This window comes from Miscanthus floridulus, chromosome 9 (assembly GCF_019320115.1).
Source record: "Miscanthus floridulus cultivar M001 chromosome 9, ASM1932011v1, whole genome shotgun sequence".
NCBI lineage: Eukaryota > Viridiplantae > Streptophyta > Magnoliopsida > Poales > Poaceae > Miscanthus > Miscanthus floridulus.
The window spans coordinates 25,721,988-25,732,499 of record NC_089588.1 but is presented as its reverse complement, the minus strand read 5'-3'; the positions used below and the strand labels follow the sequence as shown (position 1 = coordinate 25,732,499).

General features: G+C 49.2%; 1 protein-coding gene across 1 annotated transcript; it reads right to left on the bottom strand.

Moving 5' to 3' along the window:
- Positions 1-9,957: 9,957 nt before the first annotated feature.
- Positions 9,958-10,302, bottom strand: LOC136479510 (classical arabinogalactan protein 4-like). Its single transcript, XM_066477356.1, has one exon. The coding sequence runs from the start codon at positions 10,300-10,302 to the stop codon at positions 9,958-9,960; it is 345 nt and encodes a 114-aa protein (XP_066333453.1).
- Between the last annotated feature and the right edge of the window lie 210 nt (positions 10,303-10,512).

Genomic DNA, 10,512 nt, shown 5'->3' with positions numbered 1-10,512 from the left:
GTTGGTACTGATTGATTGGTTGTTCTTTTTACAATAAACAGGGTCCAATATTTATACCCAAAACCTAAACATAAATCCTACCAAAATATAACTTATTACAATTCTTGGAATAAAAGAAAACATTCCTAACTTAAGATAACTTGAACCTTACTCTTTCCCTTTTTTAGAGTCCGACATATTTTTTCCGACGCCATCTGTACGTAGTCCATTGACGTTGTTCGCTGACGTCATCTATAAAATAGCAGATTTTGACACTGCATCACGACCAGCCGATCTTGATTTACATCTAATCGATTCCTTGATGATACAACCTTTCGAGTTCCTGCGTTCTTCTTTCCAAATTTTGGTGTAAACACATACAATGCATTTTTTCATTCAATTTAATATTGCACAAATAGTATCTCACTAAGACCATATTTGTTGCTGTTCCTAGGTATTTTTAAATGGGTTATCAGACTCTACATGGAGATGTTGTATACACACTACATGCCAACTAGAAAATCATCCATACATGTTAGTATGTGAGCCTGTGACGCCGTGCTCTCCGTGACTGTGTTAATTTCATAAACTTTGTTTTTTTTGAGTAAATGACACTCTAACATTGGTATTTAATTTTTACACTATTATTATCTTATCGTGCGATCCGTGTGTTTTAAGTACAAAATGTTAGCTATCCCGTAGCAACGCACGGCACACTACCTAGTAACATGTGAAATTAAGTTTGTCTATAGAATGAACGAGTGCTTTAAGGTCAACCACATTAGAGTTTTCGGATCCTTTTATCTAAATGTATGGCCTGCATCAAATCTCTCTCCGATCGCTATCTTATCTTTTGTTCCTTCTTTTTCCATGGCACCTAGCCCCAATCGAGCTGCTCGGCCTCGCCGCCCCACCTGGCTCCGGTGGCTCTACAATGGTCGGACCTGCTTATTGCTGTCCACCACGGCCCAACTCTAAAATCCATATGATGTGCCTCCTCCGTCTTCTCCATCATCTTATTGATCTCTAGCAAGGCTCCCACACCACCGCCAGCTCACACTTGGTTCCGACGGTGCCTCGTCGCCTTTGCCATGGCCTACGACCGCCGTCACACCAAATCTCCTTCATTGTGGTATCACCATGATGCCCCTCGCACTTCTGCACTCCAACTACTTCCCCAGCCACCCCACGGGCAATACCACTACTGCCTCATTCAAACCTCCTCTGCCAAACTGCCAAGCTGGCAACCTACCTTGTAGATCCATCTAGGGCCAATAGAGTCAGGTAAGCCGATGAACCCTTACCCTGCACCCTAATCTTGCTGGTGTTGGGGAAGAAGACCATTGTGGCATGACTTATGGGCATAACTAGATGAAGCTTAGAGCTACCTATTGTGCCAATTACTATAGAGATAAACCCAATCTAGAATACGGCAGAAAAATTTGAGTGAAAGAAAGATTCAAATCACTCAACTGATGTTTAGATTTCCTCTTGAACATAGGCGACTGGACTACATATTTCCTACAAATCAAAACATGATTCATGCTCCCAAATCAATATATTGTGCGTTATGATTCATGGTACCACAATCAATCTATGGTGCCATATCATTCACGATACTAAAATCAATCTATGGTGCCTTATCATTCATATGCTAACAACATATCTAACTATGGAAAAATATCAAATATGGCTCCAAGGCTAGAACCATTATAGCACGATGACAATATGGCTGCAAAGAACACCTGTGAAATTGTGCAGACGTTTCTTGAAATTGAATCCTATCATAGTCACCCACATTGATAGGGTGCACAATAAAAATTCATGGTACTTTTCCAGCACATATGCTTAGAGCCATTTGGATAATCGGACCATTCACTACTGGATTCAGGCGCTTTGCCGGGTGCCGAATGCACCCGCCAAAGGCTACTTTGCACTCGGCAAAGCCTTTGCCGGGTGCAGCACTCGGCAAAGAGCCTCCGGCAAAAAGTTAGTCGGCAAAGATTTCTTTGCCGGGTGCTTTTTATCGGGCACCCGGCAAAGAAAAGTGGTCGTTACGACGCCGGCTCCGTCATCCCTTGTTTTGCCGGGTGCCATGTCAGAGGAACCCGACAAAGATTTTTTTAATTTTTTTTTCACATTTTCTGTGCCGGGTGCCGTGCCGGGGAGGCACCCGGCAAAGATTTTTTATTTTTTTATAATTTCTTTGCCGGGTGTCGCACCGCGGGGGCACCCAACAAAGAGTTTTTTTATTTTTTTCGTAATTTCTTTGTCGGGTGCCAGGTCATGGGGCACCCGGCAAAGAATTTTTTTTTGAAAAAACTTTGCCGGGTGCCCTGGCCCTGGCACTCGGCAAAGCTGGGAATTCTAGGAATTCTGAAAGGAATTCCCAGCTTTGCCGAGTGCCAGGGCCAGGGCACCCGGCAGAGCCTAAAAAATTAATTTTTTTTATTTTGTTTTTTGATTCTATAATCACAAACACAGCATATAAAAGATATATATCACATCTGAAGCATCACAAAGACAATATAGCACATATATATCACATCCATCTCATCACAAACTCAATCCCACACATATATATCACATCGCGAATACAATACCTCACATACACGACATCACAAACATAATAGGTCCAATTATCATCGAAACAAGTCGATAGTGGATCACAGTGCATCACATGTCCATCAAGCGGTGAAAAAGAGATACAAACTAAATGTGGGGAGGAAACTGAGTGCCTGGTGAAGGAAACTCGGCACCGCCTGCTTGCGCCTGAGATGGGTTATTCGAACCCGCCGACGGAGGCTACATAAAGGACAAGAGATTCAGGCGCTTAGAGTGGGTCATCTAATGAAAGCACTAGTCGAAGCAATATGGATTCATACTCACTAGACTAGATACAACTGGCGGCGGCGCTGGAGAGAACATCGGCACAGGTACACCGTTCACTTGCCCAAAGTTCTGCAGGAACATCGTAATCTCCGCCAGCTGCTTGGCCTGTCTCTCCCGCTCGGCCCGCTCGGCTTGTCTTTCCCGCTCGGCCACCTCGGTCCTCGCCGCCAGGTCCCGCAGCTCCTGAGCCATCCTCTCATTATCGGCCTGCAACATTTCAATCGAATGTTTTAGTAATGTAAAGGTAACTAAGTTATGTAAAGATCAATGTACGAAGAGTTAAACTGGACTAACCTGGAGTGCGTCGACCCGCTGCTGTGAAGGGGATGGCCATTGGCGTATGGCCGAGCCTCCACTCGGGGTACTTGCTCGGATCTAGGAGAGGGAGGGAACAGAGCCGGACTCGAGGGTGCCATCGCCAAGCCAGTACCGCCCATGCTTCTTGGCCTGTCCGATCCTCATGACAGTCGTGCCATCAATGTCATCGGTGCTCGGATCCTAGTCTGGCCCCTGGACCGACCTTGCCTCCGACACGTAGGAGCTGATGCGGGTGTGGGCGCTCGGGTTGCTGTACGACTCGGGTGGGTCATCCGGGCTGAAGGTGACAACGGAAGTCGCCTTTCCCTTGCGGGTCAGTCCATACGCCATGAACGTGGACAAAGGCTGGCCACCATGCGACGCCGACTGCGAGAAAGACAACAAGATGATTAGAAGAAACATGCAGAATGGAGCGTCAGAATACTAAAAATGAATTCACGTACCCAAGCTTGCTTGTACGCGCCGAGGCTGTGGCTGCCTTGGTGGTGTGTGGGGCCTATCGCCTGCAAAGCCCGCTCCTGGTGGGCTTCGTGTTCCTGGATATAACCCTCTGTGAACCACCTGTCCATGATCATCTCCCAGCAGTCGGCAAAGGACTCGCACCACCATGGAATCATCTACATGTCATAAAGAATTTGAGATGTAAGACGACCAAATGAAAGCTACTTAATCTCAAAACGAATCAGTATTATTCTTCTTCATTTACCTCAAGGAACTATTCCCGGGTCAGAGGCATCTGTCTTGCCTGTGTCTTGCTGACTTTCTGACCAAGTCACGTGGCATAGTACTTGATGATGCAAGTGAGGCGCTCCTCGTAGTGCATGTCGTTGATGCATTTCCTGGCACTTTTCACCAAGTTCTTCTCCGCCCTCTCCTCCTGTCCCTCTTCACACCTGAAAAAAGTCTGTAGACAGACACAATGTATCAATTCATTATGTTAAAAAGTGTCAAATGAATGTGATGTATTGATCAAAGTTGTGCGAACGAGACTTACCCAGAACTCTCTCCTGACCCGCTCCTGCTTGTCTTCATAATCTGCGCCGGGGGTAGATTTGTAGTGGTCCCACGATTTGGCCGGCCCCACAGTCCCCTTGTGCGTGACAATGCCGGGGTAATAGTGCCTGCACACAAGCCCCAAGATGTGGTTGGGGTTGCGTGAGTCACTAGGCGACACAACCTCCTAGTGCCTGCACAAGTCATTAACAAACATTATTAGTTTCTCTGACAATTTTCAACAGGTTATATGAAGTAGCTGTGATTAAATCTAAAGTTAGTTACATGTCCCCCTGGGGGTGGATCACTGGGCGTAGGGGAGGAAGCGGAGGCCCAGGGAGTTTTGAGGGACCTCGCAAGTAGGGGCTAGCCGCAGCAGAGGCAGTGGAACTACTTCCGACCTCGCCACCCTCCTGTGCCTCTCCCTCGCTGTTCGTCGCCCGAACCTCGTCCGTCGCCAGAACCTGCTCGTCCTCCGAGGAGTCCGTGGTACGGCGCTCCTCCGGCACGTCACGCGGCCTGACTAGAGGAGGCCGGCCCCTCCTGCTGCCGCTCCCGCTGCCGCTGCTCCTGGCCCTCTGCCTCCTCCCGTCCGATGCATTCTCTCCGGCATCTGCGTCCTCACGTGCCCTCTGGTACCTCGAGTTCACGTTCCTTGGCCCACTGCCACCCGCCATCTTTGTTCAATCACCTGCAATTAAAAAGAAACAAACAAGACATCATTACATGTATTAGAAATAGATGCTAAGTAAATAAACAAAACACGATTACAAAATAACATAGTATTACATGTATTAGAAGTAATCATCATTATTGGGATTATCTGGATCATATGTCTCGTCATCACTATCAAAATTGTCCAAATAAACAAGACTGTCCGAAGGTTCAATGTTGCCTTCATCGTCATCATCTAAATGTAATCGCTCAAGCATTTCTATGTCCTTGGCATTTTGCACCTCATCTCCTTCTTCCTCGTCATCAACCCTTTCATTGTCTACTTCCATTCCAATCGCCTCGGTTAAGTCTATCACCAACCTCCCTTGTAGCCCATCTTCTTGATAGAACTCTCCATCATATGTGTTTGGGTTGAAGTTGTAATCTTCATCGTTTGGGACAGCTAGTCTACCATGTGGCGATACCTGGTGCACAATAGACCAACCCTAAAGAGCCTTGTTGCCTTGGCATGCGTATGACAAATAATAAACCTACACGGCCTGATCTGCCACAATAAAGACATCTTTTCCTTGATAGATGGAATCATGTCGAATCTCGACTTGACCAATATTAGGGCTCCGTTTCGTTAGTCGAGGATTGAACAAGTGGCATTTGAACATGACGAGACAAAGAGGTTTCGAACCATAAAATTCAAGTTCATAGATATCTTCAATTATGCCATGATACTCGAGGCCATCAGTGCCGGGAGTACAAACTCCACTGTTTGTGGTTTTTCGATGGGGCCGAGCTCACTCGTAGCTTCTTGTGTGAAAGAGATATCCATTCACATCATAACCTGAATAAGCTTTCACCTTACTGTCGAAGCCATTTGCAACCTGTCTCAACTCCTTACTCATAGTTGCATCGGTTTGGGCCTGCAAGCGCAAGAAGGAAAGATTGCCGGACTAAGTACGCGAAACTCGAAATCTCGAACTAGGTACGAGGTAAATTGGACAATACCTTTGTTTTGAACCAAGAAATGAAATCGGGCCTCCCTGCTCCTGGACCCCGTGAAAGAAGGGTGTCGGTTTGCCGTGGGGTAGGATCCCTTGGTTGATGCCAGGATACACGAATAAATTCCCTGTGCACACGAGAATAGTGACAGCGTATTTAAACAAGTTCTTTGAGAATAGTGACAGCGTATTTAAACAAGTTCTTTGAGAATAGTGACAGCGTATTTAAACAAGTTCTTTGAGAACTTACTCAATGAACGACTTCACCTCGGGTAGGTTGTGGAACACATATAGCATGATCATGCGCCACTCTTCATTTTCCAACCTCTTATTGGTCGATCCACTTGACCTGCCGAGTTGCCCTTGGAAAAGGCTAAGGTTGGATTCATTCTCATCAACATTGTAGCGAGGGAGTGGATTATGCACGCTAGGAAGGTTCTCCGTGTAGTATAGCTGTGTGAAGTTTGTCACCTCCTCCGGAATGGAAGCCTCTGCAATGGAAGCCTCAATTTTGGCTTTATTTCTACATTTTTTGCGAACGGCCTTCAGACATCTCTCGATTGGGTAGCACCAACGGGCCTGCACGGGCCCCCCATACGTGCCTCATACGGGAGGTGCACAATCAAATGCTGCATCGACAAGAAGAAGCTGGGTGGAAAGATCTTCTCCAACTTACAAAGCAACTCAGGTGCCACTTTCTCCAAGTTTGCAACCACGGTCCGAGATAGCTCCTTGGCACAAAGCTGGCGGAAGAAATAGCTCAACTCTGCCAGCACTAGCCAGAGATGCTTAGGAACGTAGCCTCGTACCATCGCCGGAAGAAGCCGCTCAATCCATACGTGGTAGTCATGACTCTTCATGCCATTGACTCGCATAGTGCCTAAGTTCACTCCCCTGCTCAGGTTCGCTTCATACCCATTAGGGAACATTAACGCCTTGATCCATCATAGTACTTCCCTCCTTTGTTCGGGTTTCAAGACAAAATCGGCCTTAGGCCTTTTCCAGTTCTTGCCATTTGCAGGAGGCCGCATCACTTGCTGTGGTCTATCGCACAACGTCGCCAGGTCCACTCTAGCCTTAGGGTTGTCCTTAGACTTGTCAGTGTCCATGAGTGTTGCCCAAAGTGCCTCGGTGATATTCTTTTCAGTGTGCATTACATCAATGTTATGGGGCAGTAGGAGGTCATCGAAATAGGAGAGCCTCATCAAGCCGGACTTATGAGTCCACATGTGTTGCTCACCATATCCCACAAAACCACCTTCTTCATTGGGCAAGAGAGCATCTATCTGAGCATGAACCTCGGCACCAGTCTTCAAGTGCGGTCTAGGGTCCGTGACTGCGACACCTTTCCTGAAGTTCTTGGTGTCCTGTCGGAATGGATGGTTGGAATCTAGGAATTGATGATGTTGATCGAACGACGAATACTTACCACCCTTCTTCAACCAAATGAACCTCACAGCTTCCTGGCATATTGGGCACGGGAACTTCCCATGAACACACAAGGCACTGAATAACCCATACGCCAGGAAGTCATGCATGGAGTACTGGTACCAGACGTACATTTTGAAGCTTTCCTTTGTAGCTCGGTCGTATGTCCATACCCCTTCATTCCAAGCTTTGATCAACTCATCAATCACAGGCTCCATGAACACACCCATCTTACTCCCTGGGTGCCCAGGAATTATCAACGTCAAGATCACGTTATGTCGTTGAAAGGCGACGCTAGGGGGAGATTGAGGGGGATAACAAACATGGGCCAACATGTGTAAGGGGCAGACATCATGCCATAAGGATTGAACCCATCTGTTGCCAGCGCGACACGTACATTACGAGCCTCATCGGATTTCAAATGATGCTTGTCATTAAAGCTGGTCCATGCTTCACCATCAGATGGATGCACCATCTTGTTAGGATGGTAGCGTTTGCCATTCTTGTGCCATGTCATCTGTTTCGCGGTTTCCTCGGCCATGAATAGCCTTTGAATCCTCGGCACGAAGGGAAGGTGCCGTAGGACTCGGGCGGGTATCTTAAGCTAGGTCTTCTGGCCACCACCGTCACCAGACTCTACCTCTAGGAACCTGGAGGCTTTACACTTCGGACAGTACTTTGCCTCCTTGAGTTCTTCCCAAAATAGGACACACCCGTTTGGACAAGCATGTATCTGCTCATATGGCATCTTCAGTGCTTTAAGGAGCTTGTGTGCCTCGTACATGGTCTTCGGCAACACATGGTTTTTTGGAAGCAGGGTGCCAACCATGGCCAACACCTTATCGAAGCCTTCTCGACTACAGTTTAAATCGGACTTCAACCCCATCAAGCGACTTATGGCATCCAGCTGGGAGACCTCAGAATGAGCGTGAAGGGGTTTCTGTGCCGAGTCCATCATGTACTTGAACGCATCTACGGCTGCCTGTATCTCCGCCTCCTCACGTCCTTCAGCAAACTGTGCTTCGTGAACGTCATCTACCATGTCTGCTACCCCGGCATCGGCATCGAAAGCCTCGACGCGTTGTCTCACCACCTCCTCTCTCATACGATCGGCTTCACCATGGTGGACCCACCGGGTGTAGTTCGGCGTAAACCCATTCTTGTGCAGATTTGTACCCATGAGTTCCTTGTCTAGCATTCTCCTGTTACCACACTTGCTGCAGGGACACAAAGCCATTTTCAGGAATTTTGCGGCCATGCCAAATGCACGATTCAAGAAACGATCGGTCTTCTGCATCCATTCATAGCTGGCATCACCCTGACTTGTCCGGCCCGTGTACATCCACTAACAGTCCTCCATCCTCTAGCATATATAACATCACCACAGGTGACCATCAATTGCATCTAAGCGGTGTCCCTACTCTCTAATAGGTGAGGATAGGTCCTAATCCCACCCGCGGATGCGTAGATGAGGTTAGTTTCCATGCTCCGCTCCTATCCGAGACGGAATTTTGGCAGCACCTCCCCGCCGTTCTCCCGATACACGTCCTGCAAGGGAGAGTGTGTATCCGGAGAACAACGGAGAGGTGATGCCGAAACACCGTCTCGAACCGGAGCGGAGCATGAAAACTAACCTCAACTACGCATCCGCGGGCTATCCAAAAAGCGTGGACAATCCGAAATAGATACGGTCGCAGATATGCAAAGGTCCGCATATCTCTGACCGTATCTCTTTCGAACGGGAGACACCTAACTAGGTTACGCGACCAAAGACCACATACGGATAGAGGGGTTATACCTAGGGTGGCGGTGAGGTCTGGGTAGCGGGGCGGTGGAGAGTCGGTGCAGTGGCGAGTCGACGCGGTGCAGGAAGACTCGCAGCGCCGACGAAGACGATCGGGGTCGCCGAGTCCCTCCCACAGGTCCTCCTCCTGCAAAAAAGGGCAAAAATGGTTAGTGTCGACTCAAAATTTCGGCAGCACCTCCCCTGCACGGGGAGGTTCCCAAAACCTGCAAAAAACATGGCACGAAGGCCAACAACCACATATATACCAAACATGGACACGAAGGCCAACAACCACCAATATATCAAGAGGAGCCATGTACTTTAGTTCTCTTTCCATGCACATGAAAGTATTGAAGTAGTACAACAACAATTACTACTAACCCTACAACTACTACTAACACTACTACTAACAACTACTTAACTACTAACAATGCTAATAGTAAGAACTACTTAACTATTAACAACTACTATTACTAACCACTACTACTTACTAACTACTACTATTTACTAACCCTACAACTAACACTACTAACTACTACAACTAACACTACAACTAAAACTACTAACTACTACTACTAACACTACAACTAACTACTACTAACACTACTAACTACTACTACTACTAACACTACAAGGGTAGGGCTTACCTTGGCGGCAAGAACGGCAAGAGCGAGGGCCGACGACGACGGCGGGGATGACCGCAGCAGCGTGAGGATCAACGGCCGGTCGGAACGACGTAGGGATCGATGGGCGGTCGGGTCGGCACCTTCCCCTTCTTCCTCCTCCCCTTCTCTTTCTTCCTCTTCTTCCTCCTCCCCTTCTCTTTTTTCCTCTTCCTCCTCCCCCTTCTTTTTCTTCTTCTTCCTTCCTCCTCCCTTCTTCCACCTACCTCCTCTACTGCTGGCCGCGGCGGGAGGAGCCCGGCGGCCGGACCACGAGCAGCCGGCCTCGTCGGGGACGGCCGGCAAGGTGGGGCCGCGTGGCCGCCGCGGCCGGCGAAGCTGGGGCGTCGGGGCCAGGCAGGAGCGCCGGCCGGTCCGAGCGCCGCCGGGGTCGTCGGGGCGGGGCCGTGGCCGCGGGGCCGTCGGATCCGGGCGGGGAGGGGGCCGGGGGCCGGCTGGCCACCGGGTCGAGCGCCGTCCCCGGGCGTGGGCGCGGCTCGCGCGGGCGCTGGGCCGCCGGTGCCGGCGCCGCGGGGTCGCCGGGACTGGGCGTAGAAGTAAGGCGCGGCAAAGGCATGGAGAGGCGCGGGCGCGGCGGAGCGCGAGGGCGGTGGCGGCGGAGCGCGGCGGCAGCGGCGGAGGAGCGCAGGCGCGGGTCTGCTAGAATAGGTTAGGGTTGGACGTGGGCCGGCCTTTTTAGTCATGGGCCTTTGCTGGGTGCCAGGTGACGACGGCACCCGGCAAAGAATTTTTTTATTTTTTTTTTAATTTCTTTGCCAGGTGCCCG

Coding starts and splice junctions, on each gene's coding strand:
- LOC136479510 (XM_066477356.1), bottom strand. CDS start 10,302: ATGCCTTTGCCGCGCCTTACTTCTACGCCCAGTCCCGGCGACCCCGCG.